The 25,233-nt window shown below is 16.1% G+C and overlaps 1 protein-coding gene across 2 annotated transcripts in view; it reads right to left on the reverse strand.

Annotated features, from left to right (window-relative positions):
- LOC108001956 (hepatocyte nuclear factor 4-gamma) overlaps positions 1–24,749 on the reverse strand; it is a 255,501-nt gene extending 230,752 nt beyond the window's left edge. Inside the window, exons 1-2 of one of the 2 annotated variants that reach the window (XM_062079772.1) lie at positions 24,413–24,749; positions 7,523–7,819 (exon numbers count right to left, since the gene is read on the reverse strand). In XM_062079772.1, the coding sequence (XP_061935756.1) occupies positions 7,523–7,616 (94 nt within the window). In that variant the 5' untranslated portion in view covers positions 7,617–7,819; positions 24,413–24,749. The remainder of the gene's footprint in view (positions 1–7,522; positions 7,820–24,412) is intronic. The other variant, XM_062079773.1, reaches the window with a different exon arrangement.
- Between the last annotated feature and the right edge of the window lie 484 nt (positions 24,750–25,233).

A 25,233-nucleotide genomic window follows, 5' to 3' on the forward strand; every position in this document is an offset into this window, starting at 1 on the left:
GTTATATTATATATTCAGACACGAATAAATTTTATTTGAAATAAAAATGATTATTTGAAATGCTTTATAATAATATATTTTAATCATTATTTTCAATATTATTCAATATTTGTTACTTGAAAATATAAATAATTTCGATTATTTTATATATTTTTTATATTGTTTCTTTTATTATTATTTACTATAAACTATAATATGTATATGTATGTAGGATTTTAATATATTCATGAAATATCTTTAGATAAACTTTAAAAGTCAAAACAAATATAAAAATTAGTATACATGAAATGTTGGTATATGTAAAATTGTATTAATATAAAATTTGATTGTTATATAAAATAATGATTGAGATTTATTTATTATAGGCAATTTAATTTTTAAAAAAATGGCATAAAAAGAACACATATTAAAAAAAATTATAAATTTTTTAAAGATGTCAATTCTCAGGATAATCATTTTATTTTCTAGCAACATTTAAATATATTCATTTGCATTCAGTTTATAATCAAACTTGTCATATCAAACAATAGTAATATATGAATATATTCGACAAAAATAAAATTATTGGTAGTTTTTCACAAATTTTGCAAAATATTTATAAACTATAAGTTATAAACTAATTATAATTAATAATAACTAATTTTTTTTTATCTATATTATATCTAAACAGATATTTTTTCAAGAATGATATGAATTATCCGGTATCTTCCATTCAATATTATATAATTAACTTTTTCTTAATAATTGCTAAATCTATAAAAAAGATATAACAAATGGTTAAAAAAAGATATCATAATTTTTTTTTTCAAAATTTTAATTTCCGGTTATGAATATATATTTATTATATGTTAAAAATTATTATTTTGAATATTTTACAATTTAAATATATGAGATAAAAAATTATATTAATGTAAATAAAATACAAATTATATTTGTATTAAATTAAATTTTTTTAAATTATATTTATTAATATTAAATACTGACTAGACAGATTAAGAACTTAATATTTATCTATGGACGAAAAATCTTTCAAAAATTTTGTCTTGTTTAAAAATTTTGACAAAAATAACTACGAATTAATCACTTAGATTAATTATAGATGTTTTAGATGTAACAAAAATAATAAAAAAAAAATGCTTCCCGAATTGATTCAATAACTTCTTTAAAAAAAAAGAATATATTTTGATAAGCATACTATTTATATTGATGAAATAAATTGATAATATTATGATTTTGATTTAATAAAAATATTTTAAATAATAAAATAATATTAATATTATTCCTTTATATTAAACAGTTATTAAATTTTAATGAATGTCATTATTTCTTTCAATACAATAAAAGGGACAAAATACATTTTTTTAAAAAAAATTAAAAAAAAATTATTTAAATATAGAAAAAGAATAATAGTAACCACATTTATCAGTTATATAACTGATCTTTTTCATGTTATCAATTAAAAATATAATTTAAAAATGAAAAAATTTTTTAATTTTTTCACACATTATTTGAAACAAAAGTTCATCTCTTTCATATTATCTCTCTCTTATTTATTATGACCAATTTAAGTTAGATGAAATGAAGTAGAAGCAGAGATAGAAACAATATAACAAAAATTAATCTATATTTTGAATCTATATTTTGATATCGATCCTCCAAAGATATTTCATAAATGATAATATTAATATTCTTATATATATATATAATAATATATATATATATATATATATATATATATATTAGATTATTTATCTTATATATATATATATATATAAGATAAATAATCTGTATATTGTATAATCTGTATATATCCTTTGCAAATATGTATATTAACATCCTATGTTTTGTATATATTATATTTTACAGTTAAAGCTATAGCTTTTAAAATTTAGTACACTACAAATAAATATAATATAAATTTATATAAAACATTTTGCAAACAAATTCAAATTTTTATGATAATTTCATAATATATTTTTATTTGTTTTTTCTATATTACCGATTATTATTTATTATTTATATAAAATGCATATTTTTAGCGGAAATAATAGATAAAACAATAAAACCTAGAAATATTATAATTTTGTGATTAGAGAATTCTAAAAATGTATTTCTTATTTTACATTTTTTTTACATAATGCATGTATTTTGCATTACGTAAAATGTTTAAGAATATGCAAGAATATATTATTGCATATAATTTGCTATAGATATGCATAATATATGGTTCCGTAGAATATTTACATATTATTATATAAAATAATATAAATGTTATAGAAATTAATATCTATCATATTATAATATAATATATAATTAGTATCAAAAATATCAATAATATATAATTAATACGAATTATTAATCTTATTAAACTACATTAAATATGTTTTTATAATCTGAAATTATTAATTGAGAATTGTATATAATTGAGATATAATATATATACATTTTAATGTTTTAAATTCGAATAATCAGTTCGATTATCGCATAAATGTAAATTATAAATTTAATTTATTAATTATGTTAATATGAAAAAAGTGTATACATTTAAATAATCTTCAATTTTTTAAAAATGTAAAATAATCTATAAAATAGAAAAGCATTAATACAATATTGAATTAAAAATTTCAATTTTATTGGAAATGATAAAACTATTTATTTATCGTCATATTTGCGATAAAAAATATTAAAATATGAAAAATATAAATTCATATTAAAATATGAATTGCATATACATTAACATATCATAAAAATATTATCATATATAAAAAAAAATTTTATGAACACTTAACTCGAATTGTGATCGAAATAAATTGTTATATATATACAAATTTTCAATCAAAATATTCGTATGACTTGAAAACTGATCAAGTCAATAGAGAATTCAATCAGTTTTCAAAACTAATTTGAAAATCTATTGATCGATTAATGATTGACGAAATTTAAACAATCATCAGAAAATTCATTATTGATCATTACAGAATACTGAGGAATAGATATCTGATTAGAAATTGTATATAATCATTATTATATACAAATAATTATTAATATTAATTTATTAATATATTATTAATATTAAAATTAAATTAATATTAAATTATTAATATTAAAATTGTGTTAATACTTGAATTTATATACTTTGTTTTCATTTATATACTTACATTGAAAATATAGATATATTTAAGAATAGTAAATTGTATTATTTCTAATAAATCAATACTGCAAGAAAATTATTTACGTGACTATCATTTAAGTATACAAACATTCAGAGAAAACATTAAAGACCATTGTATATGGATTTCTATACATAAAAATCTTAATAAAATATAACAAATATAAAAAAATATAACAAAGATAATAATAATAGTAAAATTCTAGCAATAGTAAAATTCTGTGAGGATTAAGTAACAAAACTTTACTTGTTAAATATGTTTTAAAGAATTAAAAGGAAAATCATGCGCTTATTATTTAATTTATTAATTCAGATACATATATTTTGTTACTCATAAATGAAGGATAAAAAAAAGTAAAGTTATGTTATCTAAATATTATGGTTTATATAAATCACTATCTAATTTATATCTATATCTATTGATTCTTAACTTAAATTCATAATAATAATAATAAATAATGCTACTTAATGTGTATTAAAGCTAATTATAGAAAAAAATGTGCATAAGAATAGAAAAACGTATATATAAGAATATACATATATACATAATCGTTGTTTTATTTTAGATATATTTTAAATTTTATTAATCATTACTAAGTCTTATATTGAATTTATAAGTTAAATAAGAAATATTTTTACTATTATATTAAAAAAATTTGAAGTATGAGCTCTATGATATGGAAATCAAACTCAACTTATACTAATCATTTAATAGAATTTTTATTTTTCAAATATGATTTTGATAATCAGATATTAACATTTTTTAATAATGAAAGAAATGTTTCCAATAATTAATAATAAGAGAATTTATTATTTATTATCATTTATTAAAAAAATGTGATAAAATAATTATTTATTGAATTATTTAATTAATTAATATACCGGATTTATTTTAGATTTAAATTAGTTTTAAATTAGATAATTTAATATAAATCAAGTTCAAACCTAATCTAATTCAAACTAAAAGTCTATACTAAGAATCTATTAGAAATACAATATATTCCATATAATATACATTTTTATCTAAATCACAAATTAAAACCAAGTGACGACATATATATAAAATACATATAAAAAAAAGTTATTCAAAATAAAATCTCTAATATCATATTTCAAAATTCGTGAAATAAGCTCATTTTTGTATAACTATATTGTATATTTATATATTATAAATGTTAATATTTTTAGATTGTAGATTTTTCTAAGATATTTTTAGATTGTCTCCAAGAATATTCTTAGAGATTATAAGAAAGAAATTAAAAAAGAAGATACGTATATTTTCAAGCGATCAAACCAATCGTTTGTGTTTACATAATAAATAAGTCATAGTTTGTGTAACATCTTGTGTGCAGGAGATAAAATCTTAAAATCACAATGAACAATTCATTTCTAAAAAGAAAAGACAATTAATCAACACTATTGATGATGAAATAACTATAAAAAATTATATATAGACTATTGCAAAAATTACAAGACTAATTATTATAACTAATGCTATTTGTTGTTTCTGCCAAATTTTCAATTATAGAATTTGGATTTACCTTGAATAAAAATAATAAAAATACAGAATAAAACTTTATAACATAATAACAGTAATTATAATTATTATCATTATCAAATTACAGATAGATTAATTAATAATATTATCAAGAATTTCATTTTTTCAAATTCATATTTTCTATATCATACACATATATATGTTTCATTTAATATATTCTGCAATAATATTTTTCAATAATGATATGCAATAACAAATATTTTATAAATATTAAATATTATCTCTTAATAATCAAGAACTGAAGAAAACTGAAATCAATTTTTAGGATAATCTTCGATTATCTTGAAAATTTTATATAAACAGAAACGAATGTATTTAATTTAATATTTTAAAAACAATTGCACTGAATAAATAGCAGATGTAAATTTACTATTAATATATATATTATATATAATATATATAATAATATATATAATATTATTGATCTAGAACAACAACATGAAACTATAAATTAAATGAATTATTGTATATAATTCAGCTTTAACACAATAAATAAATCAGATATATGAAATATGAAATAAATAAATCAGATATACTGAAAATATATATTCAGAATATTATAATGATTACATTTGAAACTAGTTAAATTAATGGCAATTTCAGTATAATAATAAAACAATACTTAAAAATCAAAAAAATATACTAAATATGTAAGATTTAAAACCCTATATTTTTAAATATTTTTCAAAACATGATGATTCATCATAGAAAATAAGAAAAATTCTATGCTATTACAAAATTCTAAAATACATATAAAAAAAAAAAGAATGAATTTAATAAAATTCATTTAGCAATCCTAGAGAAAAATTGTAACATTTATTTCATATGAATTATGAGTAGTAATAATATTACTTAATCACAATAAGAATACAAATTTAGATATTCTTTCTTTTTTCTTATTTTCTCGCTAATAATATAAGATAAGAAATTGGTGAGATATTAAAAAATTAAATTAAAAAAATATAAAATTTATTAAATATTAAAAATTTAAAATATTTAAAATAACAAGAACATCAAAGTTAACAAATGTATGATACAAATATTGAAATAAATTTAAAAGATATCCGAAATATTTAAGAGATATCGAATTTATACCGAATATAATATAATATAAAGTGATTATTTCTTTTTTAATATTAAATTTAGAAAAAATGCAAACTATAATGCAAAATTCAATGTGCTGAAATAATTGCAAAGAATATTATTAAATATATATATATTATGCAATATTATACATATATTATTATAAAATTTTAATATTATAATTAACTGTTTATATGTTATATATTTATATATAAAATATTTTGCATATTTTTAATATACAAATATCTTGCGTCAATTTATCGCAGTAAAACTAACATAAAAATTTTTATTATATTATTATATTTATTATATAATAAAAAATTATGAAATTTAAAAAGATATCATAATTCATTTATAGATATATATTCATTTATTCAGACTAAATAATAGAAAATAGAAAAAAATTATATTTATTGTAATAAAAACAAATACAAATAATATATCATTTAATATATACTGAATGAAAAAATGATGTCAAGATTTCAGTCTCTTCCATTTTTTTTAATTGAAATGTTTTTTCTATATAAAAAATGTTTTTATTCTTTACAAAGAAAAGTATTTAAATATTTAAGTATTTAAAAACAATTAGTTTATAATTTAGTTTTATATGAAAGACGAAGAAACAAGAATATTGCATTTTTTTTCAAAAATTAAAGTTTTCATAAACCTGAAATACTTAAAATATTTTCATTTTTAGGATAGACTTGTACATAAAATCATTTATAATGTAATAATTATAAAATATTTTATTAATTTGTCTAGTTAGAATAGATTTCGTAATTACAAATAAAAGAAATAAATTATCAAATGATACTTATTTCTATTATGAAAATAAATTCTATTAAAGATAGAAAATATGAAATATACATAATGTTAGCATTTGAAAATGTTTGATAATGAAAATATTGATTTTTAATATTTCAATAATAAAATTTAATTTCTTTTTTTTTCCTTATAATTAAATTTAATATTAATTAATATTAATCATATCTATAGTTAATAGAAGAGATATAATAAAAACATAAGATAAATAAATATATTTCTTAATTTTAGCATAATTTAACTAAATTAAAATTCAATACACTTGAAATTATATTCTAGTAATATAAATGATTCTATTATCTATTTTTGCTTAGATATTTTGTTGTCATTTTGTTTTATATTATATTTTTATATTATATTATATTATATTTTATTATTTATTAGTGAAAATTATATATTATATATTATACATTATAACAATTTATTTATACATTATAACAATATATAATATAAATTATACAGTGATATAATTTCGTTTTTATCAAAAAGAAATTTGTTTCAATATCATGTCAAGAAAAATGCGCAATAAATAATAAATTGTATTTCTCAAAAAAAAACTTTATGTTAATTTTAGATATAAATTTATTTTTGTTTTTCTTTTTCTTTTTTATTTTTACTTTGTCAAAGAATTATTTTTATCTCTTCAAGAATGAAATCTTTTTTAAATATTTTAAAATCGACTAAATATATTTCATGAAGAATTTTTTCAACTTTTATTGTTGTTGCATTTCTTTTCAATAAAATTTATTTCACGAGACACATGTGTTTACACATCAATCGAACAAATTTTATTTAAAATTTTTAAATAAGTATTTCATGAACTTGATTGAAAAATAAAAAAAAGAAAAAAAGAAAAGAGTATTAAAAAAATAAGTATTAAAATCACTCACCGTCAATGAAAGATGAGAGGCTTATCGATAATCTTTTAGTATTCTGCGACTGATCTTCCATTTTAGAATTATGAGAAATGCAGTACCATTGCATATGCGCATGGATCCAATGATTTCATGAGATCTTCAAACTATTAATCGACTAATATTTCCAAAATATAACCGCCATGATAGATATCTTTTTTAATTAGCTCGTTATTATCGATATATTAATCCTCTTTTTTTTTTCTTCTGTCTTTTTTTTCGGTGAAGAATAGACAATTGTCATCTTAATACGAAGATGAAGAAGTTTATTATCTGAAACATAATAATCAAAAATATTGAGTGATCAAAGTAAAATGAATTAATCATGGAATTAATATCCGTTATAAATAATTAATAAAGTTTTATTAAAATTAATCAATTAAAATATAAACATTTTTCTTTGATATATACATTAAATCTCTACTCTCGCTGTTGCATTTTGATATTTTCATAATCAATAAGTTTTTAACATAATTTTTCTAAAATCATTCCTGATTATCTTTATATTTATAACACATTATAATATACATCAAAAAGTATAAATTTAATATTTTTTATTTATTTTATAATAAATATTATTTTAGTTTTAGTTTTTATTACTTAAGCATTAGTTCTATTTTAATTAGATTAAATTTAATTTAAATTATTTTAAATCTCATTTTTCTATTTTTTCTTCTTAATTATTATATTATTTTAATTATATTATTCTATTTTTAATTATTATAATTAAATTATTATAAATTATTATAATTATTATTAAACATATTATTGTAAATTTTTCTTAATTGATTATAACTTATATAATATATATTATATTTATATAATAAATTATAAATTGTATTTAATAAATATAAATTATTTTTTATATTATTCTTATTTAAATTTTATTTAGATAATACAATTTGCAATTATAAATAAAACTTATCTTATAGACAACAACTTCTCTAACTAAGATAATACAAAATTATAAAATTCATTTTTTTTAAACAAATTTTTAATCCTTATATCAATATCAAAAAATTTAAATTGCTGATGGAATTAAATAAAAAAATTTGTATTTTTAATGTAATTGTATTTTATATATACAATAATTTTTTCTTTATATTTATTTTATATTTTTCTTATATATTACAATTACAAAATATCCCGTATATATTATAATTAAATTATATTTATACATTTATGTGAAATTTTTGAAACAATATAAAATAAGAATAAAATATTCAATTTAATAATGAATGAAATAAATGTATATTTGTATTCTCTTAATAATATATGTATTCTTTATATAATTTAATATATAATATATGAAAATGTGAAAATAATAAAAATATAAGTTTAAATTAATGCTCATGATTTAATTATAGTAAATGTAATTTAATATTAATATTATTAGTAATATTATTAATAATATTATTAATATTATATATATTATTAATAGTTTAATATTATTTATTACTGAAAATCAAAAATTTTTTAAAATTTCATATACAATTTTATAAAGTTGACCATTTTATGTTCTCATTAATTATTATATTTAAAGAAATTTTCTCTAGATATAATAAATATAAAATTAAGAATAATTCAATTTAAAATTAATAACATTATATGACAAATTTTAATCTTTTTATATAATTATTATTATAATTATATTAGAATTTTATAATCTTCTATAATTCATATTTCTTTTAAATTTTAATCTGTTGAATATAAATTTGCAAACTTTTTTCCAAAACTCACAATTTTTAAAAAATTCAATTTTCAAAAAAATTAAAATTTTTAATTTTTTTATGTTTTTATAATAATAGTTTTAATAATAAAGTTACAATTCATTCAATTTATTTTTAAACTTTTTATGCTTTTATAGCAATAATCAATTATTGTGAAATATTATGAAATATAAAATGAATTTGTTTGAATATAAAGATGCAAATCATATCTTATATTCTCTATGAATTGGATGTCATTAAATGCAATCATCTGTTTCGATTGCTTTTCCCTCTTTTTAAACAGCAACAGTGCACTGCACAATGAAGTATTTGCTTCTTAAAAGAACTAAAAAGTTCTTTTTTTAGAAGTATCCTTAAAATAAAAAAAAATTTATATAGATAATTAATTGATTTTCTCCATAGTATGATATGATATGATTTTATATTTTTTAGTTATTAACATAATTACATAATTTTAAAAATATTTTTTAATTTTCAAATTATTAAAAAATAGAATTATTATTTAAAATAGAATTTACAATTTTACTGTTTTTTTGATTCCATTAATTTTTAATTAATGATTTTTAATTAGATAAAATGTAGTAAGTGTATTAGATATATATTTCTTTTATGCTAAATTTCATTTTGATATTATTAATATTTTTGGAATTATACATTATTTAATATTTTTTATTTTCAATCTTAATTTTAAAATGAGTTCAGTAAAGTTCAGTCTTTTTTCTGGTATCATTATAAAGGGTGAAATTTAGCTTTAAAATAAAAAAAAAATTACCTCCTATTAGCTGCTACTAAGATAATTACAATGATTTTTATTATTATTAATACGAATGATACATCATCAATTTTAAAATTATTAATCAGTATTTTTATGTAAAGTTTTTGTAATATTAATTTTAAATAATAAACATTCAATTTACTTTTTTATTGTTCTCTAAGTCAGTTTGAATAACACGAAATAGTTTTAATTCAGTTTTATACAATATATAAAATGTAATAGATAGTCATATTATAGTTCGTATATAATCATTCTAAAAATTTAACTAATACAAAAATAAAAAGCTTAACGTAATGTTTTTTAGAATCTGCAGTACAAATAGAATATAATAAATTAACAAAAAGAAAAAATAATAAATAAAAATATATTTAACAAATATATAAATTAGTATAAACAAAATATAATAATAAACAGATATGAGTATAAGCTTATCAATTATTAATGTAATAATATTAATATAATATTAATATAATTATCAAAAACAGAATAATTTTTTTAGAATTAAAACAAATGACTTAAATTTTTTTAAAAAGTTACGAAAAGAATTAATTTATTATATGATTTGTAAAAAATTTTTTTTTTAAATTGCAGTTGATTGGAATTACCAAAAAAATAAAAAAGATCATCTCTAACTTTTTTATTGATTTTAATTTGAATTTATAATGAAAATTAAAAAAAATATATTTTATAAAAATATATTTATATCAATTACATATATATTAAAAAATCGAAATCAGATAATTTTTCTATAAGCTAGAAATTTTTAAAAATGATGAAAATCGCGGTTTTTTATTTTAAATTATTTTTTATTTTTATATTCTTCGATATTTATCACATCTTTTTCTATATTAATCGATTTTAATGAAATTTTGAATAAATATATATATATATTTAAATTTTCATTATTGGCTTATATAATAAGTTTTTTTAAAAAAATTTTTTAAAATTTAAAAAAAATGTCTCTTACTATTTTAAAATTCTAACAAATTGCAATTTATTCAAAAAATGTTATATATCATGTAGTAAATCAATTCTTCTAACTTCTCAAAAGATTTAATTTTGATTAATCATTTAATTTAATTTTGATAAAATTATTCTTTTAATTAGTAAACTTATTTTATTTTATATATTTTATAATATATTACATAATATAGTTGTTATATAATTATATTAATAATGTAAGTTATAAAAAGTTGTTAATAAAAAATTATATTAAATTAAAAGATTAAAAACTAGATTTTTAAATTAAATCAAAAATAATTGTTTTAAAAAGTAATATTTTTCGAAAATAAATAAAAAAAATGTATAAAATAATCTTTTTAAATTATTATTATTTTATACAATATATTTATAATTATTAATTGTATTTTGAAGTTTTTTTATTGTTATTATTAAATTTGATCTCAAAAATTCTTTATTATGTCTCAAATTTTAATAATTTATAAATAATATTAAAAAATAATTCTTAATAATTATTCTACAATTATATAATCAATATATATTCTAATATCATAAAACAAAATTAAGAATAAATAAATGAATTAGTCAGAAAATAATTTTTTAGCGCTGGAAGACAAATATCCCACTACCATAGTTCAATTAATCGATTTAATTAATCAAAAGTTAATTTTAAAATTTTACTTAAACTAAAAAAATTTTTATTATTTAGATGAGAGTAATGTCCTATTATATTATAATATATTATATTATATTTTTATAATATTATTATAATATATTATATTTTTAATTATTTATGATATCATAAAGATTATGTTTTATCAAATTATTATGATTCATATTAGATTCTTAAAATTCTGAAATAATTTTTATATTATATAATTATTTTAAAGAAATTGCTTTTTTTCATTATGGAAATTTTTCTGGTAAATATATTCTATATTTTAAAAAGTTTTTATCTTAATATCTTAATATTATGTATTTTTTCAAGATTGTTAATATTTAAAAACGATTAATATATCAATAATATTTTTTACTATTATAATATTTCATAAATGATTTTGTTATATATCCCTGCATTTTTTCAAGTATCATCATATTCTATATATCATGTATTTATTTATATTTATATTAAAAAAAGGAATTGATTCCGCCTTCATTTGCCTTTTGTTTTTAGAGCAATTTTTATTACGATGTAATATGACATACGGATTCGATTACATTGACGATAAAATTAAGATAACCAGAAGGCAAAAGAGAATCTAATAAATAAAAAGATGAAATAGATTTTATAATTTAGAATTATAAACAAAATCATTTTGAAAATTAATCTTTTTTCATAAAATATATTTTTAATATTTGCTTAACTTGTTGCAAATACTTTGATAAGATGAGTAGCTTGAAAATTTGATGATAGAATATTATTAATTATATAAATGTATATATTATTTCCAAATGTTCTCAAATTAATAATTATTGTACATAATATATTATATTATTATATAATATTATATCATGTTCACATTAATTTATTATATAAAAATTATTTTTATTTATTATTATTTATAATTTATATATTTATTATTATATACTATATAATTAATTATTATTATATATCACTATATAATATTATCATTTTATTTTATCAAAAAAAAATATGAAAGTGTTTTTAATTTTAGCCAACTAAATCGGCCAAATAAATCATAATTGCGTGAGACTCGATATAGTAAGCTCAGTACAGTAAGACAAAATGTATCGTCACGATATAATATAGTTTCGTCTTATTTCGTTTATTAAATATATTTTTTCTAACTATATATATTCTTTATTATTAATCAATTTACATTATTATCATCTATTTCTTAATAAATATATTACATAATCTAAATATGTTTAAATAATGATCAATATTTATAAATCCTAAGAATATATTTGTTTATACTGATATTTTTTAATTTATTTCAAAAACTAAAGTCTAGAACAAAATATAACTTCATGCAATAAAGTAAATCTTTTCTTGGAGAAAATATGAAAAAAATATAAAATCATTTTTTTTAATATAGAAGCGAAATAGTTTGACAAAATGAATGACAGACGTCGTTTTATCAGTCACATTGCATATTGGAATCACAAACATCCTTATTGATCATTGCTATTAAAAAGGAAGAAGAAATTATATGATTTAGAATAATATTCAATGATAAATTATATATATATATATATATATATATATATATATATATATATCCAAAATTCTGATTCAAAATTTCTTGTTTCTTTTTTTTATGATTATATTATTAATAATAATACTCTAATTTCAAAAAATATTTACATTCCATATCATTTATATTATTGTATTTGTATTCCAATTTCATAATGCAAAAATTTATTTTGTAAATAAATAAATATAAATAAATAATTAAATAGTTTAAATAAATTTCCTTGTAACATAGTATATCAACAATTTCGTAAATATTATATTTTCAATTTATATCTAGTAAACATTTAAATACTTCATTTAAATAAAAAAAATCAAAAATATTATTAACTTTTTAAATTATATATTTATTTCCTAAATTCTATTATATTATATTATATTATATATTATATATTATATATAATATAATATAATATATTATATATATATATATATAATATAATATAAATTATATATTATATATTATATTATATATTATATATTATAAACTTCTTAAATTATATAATAATTTAATTTTGTTTTTATCTATCTCAATAATTTTTAAAATCTGACTAATTTTAATATTCATTGAGATAGATGAAAATTAAAACATATAATCTGGAATTTAATATTATAGAAAAGATGCTATATCATTATTGATCCAGAAAATACATAGTTTAATCAAGTTTCGAATCGAGAAGACCGTAATCGCGATTACATCATTATTTATATCATTATATCATATTTATACATCATTAGCGAAAAATTTAAAATAAAAAATAATAGATAAAATTAACATTGAGTTATTCAATCACGATCTTCTTCTGAAATTATACTAATCGATAAGAAAACTGCGATAATTTCTAAAAAAAAACATAACAAATAGAAAATTAAGAAATCAATTTTTTTATTATTAAAAAAAAAGAAAAAATAGACAAAATATTAAACAACTTCATATATTTAATAAATGGAAATGTTAACATTTCGATTCTAAAATCAAAAATCAGAACTAAAATATAATTCATTTGTAAAATATAAAATACAAAATAAATCAGAAATGTAAAAAACTAAAAAACAATAAGTTAAAATAACAATAACTTAAGAATAAATATGTATGCAATATGTATGCAATATGTATGTATGTATATGTATGTAAGTATGACTATAAAAAGAATAAGATAATTATTTAAAAAAAAGTTTTCCTTCTCGATTTTGATAATTCAAATACATTATTCAGAGCATGATTTTAAATAATTTTTTTTTAACTTTGCTATATATATTGTCAAAATATTTCTAAAAAGTTTTTGATAAATTTAGATTTAAAATAATATTTTGCTTCTAATAAATATATTGTTTAATATATTTAATATATTTAATATATATCTTAAAAAAGAAAAATATTTTTGAGATAGCTTGTATATTCTTTCCATGTAATGTCTTGTCTTATAATTTGCGAATGATAAATATATAATTTTGCAAAAATGATAAGATAAATTAAAATGCTAAGAAATGTAATTATAATGAAATTATATGAATTTCTAAATATAGTGGCTACAATAACAAGTTAATATAATTTTGATCAAAAGAAAAATTCATGCCTTGATGAATTATTTAAATTTAATAATTTTAATAAAACAATAAAAACTAATTTAACTTATAATTCCTTAATTTATATATATATATATATATATATATATATATATATATATATATGAGAATGCGATTGCCATTAAATAATAAATCAATGAAATCTAATCTAATCTATAATTTATAATCCATTAATTTTTTATTGTTTATTGTTTAGGTAATATATATAACTATATTAAATAATCATCTATGTTAAAATTCACGTCATAATAAATTTATAAGATAAGTTCAACAAAAGTTTTTTTTTTGCATATATCGTGTAAATTAAGATCGGTGAAAGTAATATACATATATATACATATTATATACATATATATATATATATACATATATAGGGAAAAATTGTTCAGAATGATAATATATTTCAAGATCATTAAAATCAGAAGTATTCTTTTGATATAATTATTAAAAATAAAATCGAGCACAATAAAATCAAAAAAGATCATGCATTAATTTATTTCAAAATTAAATTATTATATCCATATTTATAATAAATTAAAAAGGATAAAAGAAAAGAAAAATTCAAAAAAATTTTATTAAAAATTTAATAAAAAAAACGGAAAACCATCTATGATTCTGACAAAATAGTTATTAAAAAATATAAAAATAATAATTAATATTTGTAACAAGTGAAAATTCCACTGAAGAATTTATATAACGTTCAACAATTCGTAAAAATAATCAAATTAGAACCAAACAAAAATTATTTTTTTATTAAACCGCAAAAGATGTATAACTTGCTTATGAAAATATATTATAATAAAATTATAATTTTAAAAAATCGAACTAATATTAAAATATATAGAAACTCAAACCTACATTAAATAATCTAATTCTTAAATAAATTATTAAATATAATATAATTAGATAAAATTATATATTTATATATGATAATTATACAATATATATTATATATGATATTTATATATAATAATCAGAAACGATAATATCAAATATATAATCTTAATATCAAAACAAGAATAAGAATTTCACAAAAATACTGACTTTACGCGCCATATGTAAAATTATAGTAATCAATAAAAGCAATCTAATAGTTTAATACATACATATATTCCTAAATAAAAAGATATTAAACAATGAAAATCTATTCTAAATCTATAATGTTTATATCTTTAATATTATCTGGATGATATATATTATACACCACAAACATATCAAATATAAATAAAAACTAAATATTATAAAAATTATAATATTACAGTATATATATATATATATATATATATATATATATATATATATATATATATATATACACTAAATATCATTTAATAAGAAATATATTATAAAATATATTATATTCTATTTTAAAAAACCTTCAAATATCATAGAAGAAATCTTCACTTGATATTAATTAGTTTAGATTTGTTAAAAAATTGTATAAGAGCGTAAATAATGATATAAAAGAAATGAATAACTAATATTCAAAATATATTTAAAAAGAAAAAAAATAGAAAAAAAGTTCTGAAATTTATTTATAATTTTCTTAAATAGAAACTTCTCCAACAAATAATAATTTATCACTTTCTACTAAAATCGAAATCGAAATTTCTCTGTTCTAAACATAACTTTAATTTTACTAATAATAAATGACATTTGTAAATCGATAGAGTCAGTTAAATGTAGTTTGTTCACCAAAGTTATACAAAAGACATTCCAATCGCTTTCAAACAAATTATACAATTAATTTATTAAAATTGATTTTAAATTCTGTAATAATAAATCTGAATTAAAATAGTTTCCAAAACCAAAAATTAAATGAAATATCAATAAAAAATGATTTTAAGTTTATCATAAATGTTCAGTCTTATTAGTTGTTTAATCAATAAAAGTGGAATACTATATACTTTTGAACATATACTTAAAAATAAAATAAAAAAATAAAAATAAAAATTAAAAATATTTTTTAAATTAATATTATTTAAGAGCATCAGACAATATATGATAAAACACCGAAATTATTGGTTAAATTGCTATTTTAATTTTATTTATTTAGAAGCGGACAGTTATAATTATAATTGTTATGACAATTTCTCTTCGAACGTAAACGATTTAAGAATATATTTAAGAATATGCTTTTTTTTCAACATTAAACGATTATTTAACATTTTCAGTTTTCTTATGAATATATAAATAAGTATTCATTCGTTTAAAGTTTCAATTTCAGATCTATTAAATTTTTAAGAAATCTATATATTACTATAATTTTAACTTCTTCAAAACACAATAAATATTCCTATTTTAATTGCAACATTTCTTTATTTTCAGAAAAGTAAAAGTTTCTTATTTATATAAAAATGGAAGTAATTTCAATTATTATTAATATACTATATTATACAAATTAATATACTATGTTTAATAACAATTTTCTCAAAAAACAATATAATATTCATTAAAAAATTAATAAAATTAAAATTATTTTATAATAAATAATTTTTAACAGTCATTCAATTGCTGCGTAAAAAAAAATCGATTTCATATATCTCATAAACAAAATAAAAAAAATTTTAGATTTAATTCTTGATCGAAAAATAATATGAAAATTATATTAAGAAATTTAAAATCAACTACATTAATCTAGATTAATTTTTGTGGATAAATGCTGTCGTTACAAATTAAAGTTATAATTTATAATTATGTAAGTTATAATTAAATAAAATTAAATTAAATTAATTCCAATATAATATAAAAAAATATTCAATTTCTAATAATAAAATTTTTTACAAAACGATATATATTTTTTTTTATTTCTAATATTTAAATCTTTAATTTATAATTTCGTTTATATAGAAAATATCTTTGATTTGCTCGATGAGAATTAGACTCGATAAATATTAAAGAAGAAGTTAAATCTCTAAAAACACTTATAATATATTCGATTAAATATCATAGAATCGGTATTATCAATTAAACAATTATTTATATATATTCTGTAAATTGTAAACTATTATTTTCCCAATTTCGTTCGCTTTATTGGTTCGTAGAGAATGAAAGAAAAAAAACATTTTTTACGAATAAGATAATAAAAATAATTTGGCAAATAATAGCAAAAATAAAACAGAACGACTCTATTATATTATTAATAAATAGAAAGCAAATTTTTTATTATTGATAAATATAAATTAGTTAGTTCGATTGAAATTCGATTGAATATTTATTGATCAAATAAAATTCTCTATAATTTAATTTTTCTCTTCGACATATTTAAATTTTCGTTTAACATTAAAACCGTTACGTACAAGATCAAATTTTAAAAGTGAAGAATAAATTAATGTTGCTAGAACTTATAAGATTATAAATGATATGTAATTACATCCACAAACTGATCACATCTTCTACTAATTCAATCTTGAAAAAACTCATATTTAACAAATTCAATAATATGTATAAAAAACAAACAAATATTAAAATTTATTAATGGAAAATATTAAAATATTAAAAAATTAGGATTGACACTTTTTAAAACAAAAAAAATCAGTTTTTCTTCTTTTAATTAATAATTAAAATAAACGATATCTAATGAATAAAGAAAACTTAATTATCTCGCTCATTCATACTTTTATCAAAATAGAAAATGATAATTCAAAATTATAGAAATATCAATAAAAAATTAAATAAAAATTAAATACAATTACAATCATAATGAAATAATATCATATATATATATATATGTATGCTATTTATATATATACTATTTTGCGTAAGTAAATATTTACAAAAAGGTACCGTCTTCGATCTCGATAATTTTTTTTTAATATATTATCAAATATAATATCATCATATTAAACAGTGTTATGAAGATTTTATTAATCATGATTTAAAAAGTTACTTGGTCATTATTTATTAAAATTTTAGAAACAATTTAAATTAGATCAATAATTTTTTAATAAACAATCTTAACTTATCTTAACTTAATCCAGTATAGACAATGAAGTCAGAAATTAAATGTTAAATATTAAATAAAAATTTTTTTAAAATCAATTAATGTTAATCTAAGTTTAATTTTACTTCAAATTAAAATTAAATGAAAATTCATTTAACTATTAGTCAATTTAATGATTTTTATTAATTTATTTGAACTGTCTTTTCTTTACTGTGAGATCAATCTATAACAATAATATTATTGTTATTATTGTGGCTATTATTGTTATTATACTAATCTAATCAAAACTATTTTTAAGAAACGTTTTTGTTAATAACTTTTTAATAAAGAATGATCACAAGAAAATTAAACAACAAATCTTAATAACATATTAAATAACATAATAATAAATTTGTGAAATGTGATGACACATATTAATAATATATTAAAAATATGTTAACAATTAAAATATGTTAAAATCATCAAAATCGAAAGATGATAAATGATTACTTTTATAAATAATTATTTATTTTTCTTATATTAAAAAAGTGACATAAACAATTCTACAAGAATTTTTAAGCCTTTTAATTTTCTACTATTAAATAATCTTTAATTCTAACTACACAAACATCACTAACTGTAAAAACATAAAACATTCAAATAATCTACATATAAAAGAGAAGTAAGTATAAGAGAAGTAAGTGTAATAAATCAACAATTCTCTTACAAAAAATACAAATAAAAAAAAAAAGAAAAATCAAAAATAGTGATTAAATCGAATAATATCGATGATATTCAAATATTTAATAGGAGATATCGATTTAATTTTAATCAATAAAAATTTTAGATTTTTGATGATTGATTTCTTAAAACAATACCACATTAATATTATAATTAATAATTAATACTATATTTGCATCTAAAATTGTCCGATGATATCAATTCGATTCCTCATAGAAAATATCGATATAAATTTGATGATTTATTTCATTTAATTTATATATGGTTAGATATTTTACGAAGATTTTAATATCTATTTTATATTTTAATTTCCATTTATAAATATTATAATTAAAATTATAATTAAATGAGCGTTCCTAGTCGTTTATTTCGGTTCCATATTTATTCTTTCATTTTATTGAATTAAGCTTAATATCTTTGATAATATATAAAAATGATAAATAAAATATTAAATAAGTATCAAAATTGTATAATATTAAAAATTCGTAAATATCAAAGCATAAAGTATTAAATAAATATTAATACTTTTCTATTTTTTGAGATATATTTTGAGATATCCGATAGTTTTTCGATATTAGTTTGATATTGTTTTAAAAAATATGAAAAAATGGAATCAAATATTAAAATTTTTATATGAATATTGAATCAAAATTTGTTCACTGATATATTTATAAAATCAATATTGTATAGATCCTAACATTAATATAGATTAAATGGAATCAAGAATAGCTGAACAAAATTAATTTTCAAAAATTAATTTTGAAAAATGATTATAATATGATTATATATAAAATAAATTTCATAAGAGATAATATCTACTACAAGAATTCGGCAATGCTATCAAAAAAATTAAATCTTATTAGAGATAAATTAAAAATATAATATATAATAATAAAATATACTAAATTGACAACTATACAAGAATCACTTAACAAAAATTAATAAATCACTTTGTAAAATAATTGCAAAATAAAACATATTTAAAAATAATGATTGCCGATATACGAAAAATTTATTATTACTATTCCTAATTCTAGTATTTTCAATTATAAAGAATTGACTAAACAATACAAAATACCTAAAGAATATAATCTTTTCTAGAAAAATTAATAAAAAATATTTTTACAGCTCATAATTGATTCATAAGCAATTGAAAATATTATTTGGAAAAATTTTAATATAATATCTCGATTAATTATAATTATTTTTATATAATAAGAGAAAAAAATATAATATATGATATAAACTAAAAAATTATATATTTCAATGAGTATGATATTAAATATATATTTCATAATAAAATAAAAACTAATAAAATAAAAACTATGATTTTTTCATTATTAGCTTTTAATGCATTTTTTTTTTTAAAGAATCTATTGTGAAAAGAGGAAAGAAAAATGAGAATTTTGGCTAATACTATGGATTTTTGTATTCAATATATAGCAGGATTCAACATATAGCTATTTTGCAATAATCATCATCGTCAATTTAATTTTAGAAAATTTCAAATTTATGATATGATCCTATCATTGAAATAATTGAAAATATGAAAAAATTATGGAACATATAATTTAAAAATAATACCGAAAACAATCTGAATAGTCCAAATGATAAAGAAATGTCGCGTTCTTTCTTTGAAAAATAATAGTCATTTTGACCGTATTTTAAATTCTGCAATCACAATTTTTAAAAAATATATAATTTAAAAATGATTTTAAACTAATTTTAAGACTAAGTGTAAAAAATATAATGATACTTTTTTTAATTGTATATTAAGGAAAGCTTCAATTAAATTTAGTGTTTAGATTCAATCAAATGTAAATACTAATTTTAAACAAGCTATATAATATTCATTGTAAATTATAAAGCAAAAATAATCATTCAAATTGATAAGCATTTAAAATTGTTAAATAAATAAATAAAAAAAACATTATTTTAAAATAATTTATCTCAAATGAAATAAAATTACTTTTCCGATGATATTCGAGATAAAGATAAAAAGATAAAATATTTAAAATAATTCATTATTTCAAGATTGAATTTTAGTTTAAAAGACCATTAATTTTATTCTTTTTTTATTAATAGAAATTTTTTATTAATAAAAAAATTTTTTAATAAAAAAACTAATTTTAATTTTAAAACTTTATAATATTAATCAATACAAATGTTTGAAGATAAATTTAATTTTGATGTTTGGATACAAAGTTTTCAAGAGATAACAAAATATTGAATAGATCTCAAATACAGAATATTCAAGATAATGAAAAAATTAATTAATAAAATTAGAAAAATTGTCAGATTATATTGTAAATACAATATAAAAAATTTAATTTTAACAAATTAAAAAATTAATTATAAAAAAATTTTATTGACAATTAATATTTTATTGGAATGTATATAGAAAATTATTAGAAATTTACACAATTTACAATCAATAAATCGTCATAGAACATTTGTTTCTTATTTCACAATGATTCAAACGACATAATTCTTCTATGTAATCTGATATATATGCATCAATAATATGCATTTTTAAAAATATATTTTTTGATACCATGAATTAAAAGTTAAAATTAATATTTTTTGATTTTATTCATCAAAAAACTATCGATAAATAAAAATTTTTATTAATAATTAGATTAATATTAATATTTTACATTAATATTTAGATTAATATTTTCTAAAAATCAGTTTTATTTCAAATTGTTATTATCTTATTTTAAATAAAATAAGAAATGCCAAAGATAAAAATAATATATAATAAAACAAGAATATATTAATACACGTATATTTTTGTCTAAAATATTACATGGATTTTAAAATAGACATATTCAATATACGTTCAAAACCATGATTTTCATATACATATAACTTTTCAATTGGTAATATGATTTCAAAACATATTATGTTGTTATTATATACATATAGAATATTATGATAAATATATTACGATAAATACTTTAATATTCTGTATATATATTGTATAATAACAATATAATGTACATGTTTGAAATCATATTATCTTTGGAAAGTCTATTCTAGAAATAAAAACAAATAAAAAAAAATATATAAAAATGTCAATTAAAATTTATTTATTAAGTTATAAGCAACTGAAATTTACATTAGAAGAAATGAGAGAATGAAATCGCTTTATCTCCATTATACTGCGACTCTGTTATATTGTGTTTTCATTCATCTAATGAAATTACATTGCTTAACAAATAAATCTTAAGCAATATTTTTGTATCATTTTTTGTTTATTTTCCTCTTTAAAATCAATTTCCAAAGATGTTTCATAATATCTAAATATAAATAAATTAAATATATTAATAATATATGCATATACAATAAATATAAATATATTATATAAATATATTATATTATATTATATTATATTTATTATATATTATATTTATATTTATATATTATATATAAATATATATATAAATTGCATATTTATAAGTAATTCTATTTTATAATAATATTACTTTACTTTTACTTTATTATAAAAAAAATCTTAATAAATTAAAAAAATATTTCAAAGATAAATATACGATATTAAAAAATTAATAAAATGAACTATTATTATTCACGATAAATTTGCAAATTTATTGTATTATTGTATGTATAATACATAATATTTTTTAATTTATTTTTATAAAGATTTTATTTTTTAAAAAAACGATACAATAAAAATTACTTTGTTAAATAATTATGTATTAATTTTGAATTATTTATTTAGTTTTCTTATTATTTTATTTTTAGTATTTTACTTTTTCAATAAAAAAAGAAAATAAAACTTATATAAAAATTAATTGAATACGTTTTCATGAATATTTTTTTTTTTTTTACTTATATCGCATTTACTCTATTTATGCGAAATGATTACCATAGATATAAATTTCTAATTATAGATTCTTAATATAGAAATGACTGATTGTGTCTGTTCATATTAAACTTGCTTTAAACATTATATATTATAACGCATTATTTTATTAATTAAATTTATCAATAAGAAGAATAAGACTAAATACATTACTTTATTAGAATTTATAATTCTGTGAAACTTTAAAAATAAAATAATTACATAAACATAATATAAATATTATAATATAAAAAATAATAGAAATCTTTCATAAGAAATATTTATTACATATGTATCATCAATTAAAAATAATTATATCACAACATATTTCAATTTTAAATAACTTAAATATCATTTTATATAAATCTGTTATGTAATATATGAATTATTTATAAAGTAATTAATAACAGTCATTTTATGCATTGTTTTTGGAAATATACACATAAATCTTTAAACTATCATCATTTCATTGTACAAAAATCATACTAACTAATATTTAATTACTTCATGATAAAAAATTCAAATATAAAATAATGAATACGCTAATGAAATTTATATAATAATAATATTTAAATATTATATACTTTTTATATAAGAACTATTAAAAGAAATAATATCCTTTTATTGTATATATTAACTAAAAATAATATTTTGTAATAATTTTTTTATAATAATTGTAATATTTTATTTTTTAATGCAATTAAAATTATATATATATATTTAATTTTATTCTTTATTTAATCCATATAAACTTATATATAATAAATTGTATAGTTTTATGTATATTTTTATATATATTTATATATATACATTTATAAATTTTTATCATATAGAATCATTTAAAAATACGAACGTCAATCAAATCGCTTAAAATATAGAAAGTTGTGTAATGAAATAAGTTCAAATTCTATTACTATAATACATTTTGGATATTGTAAATATCTTATAATAATGTACATATCTTATATGGATATCTTTATATAAAATAAAATATTCCAAAAACTCTATTATTATAAATATTATATATTACTATAAAAATCAAACTTAAATTGTTATTTCATGATTCAATACCTATAATATGATGAAAAAAACGGCATCTTTCTCTTCACATAATAATATTCACCTATTAGAAAACTTCTTAAAGTTAGAAAAATGTAAACAATTTCCAAGCAATATATATCAATAACAAACACTATTGTTTAAATAATTTCAAGAAAAAACCGCAAAACCGGAATTGCAAATTATTTTCACTTATAATTCGCAGTCCTATCTTGATAGTTCAACAAATCTATTAATTGTGCGCCAAAAGAAGTAATGGTACGCGCAGGCGTATAAAACGAAATAACAAAATGCGCAAGCGCATTTGTTCACAGCGCAGTCAAGTCCGATCGAATAGAAAGCAATAATACTACTGCTGTTTTAACTACCGTTGGTAGTGACGCGTATGTAAATCGCGTGCGTGGGGATGATGCTTTACTTCATTCTTTCTATCCATATTTCACACATATATCAATTATTAAAATGTGTGTAGAGTAGTTACATATGTATTAAAACTGCGCAGTCGATCGCATGTGCGCCACATACGAATATCAATTCAACAGATTTACGTAATACTGAATTTGTATTTAAATAAATTTTTATAATGTGTGTAAATATTGACATTTATGTCTCTCATCATACATAAAGTTATATCAAACTGATGTTTTTATAAGGCATATTAGATTATATAGAGAAAAAGATAATCGTTTTAATGAGAATCAGTGAGATTTAAATTAAAAATTTATAATTTAATGCATTCAATTTCCAAATTGATATATTATAAAATATCAGCAACAATGTATAACGATAATACCTCAAATATATTATGAAAATTTTATTAAAATTTTACTATA

This window comes from Apis cerana, linkage group LG9 (genome assembly GCF_029169275.1).
Source record: "Apis cerana isolate GH-2021 linkage group LG9, AcerK_1.0, whole genome shotgun sequence".
Lineage (NCBI taxonomy): Eukaryota > Metazoa > Arthropoda > Insecta > Hymenoptera > Apidae > Apis > Apis cerana.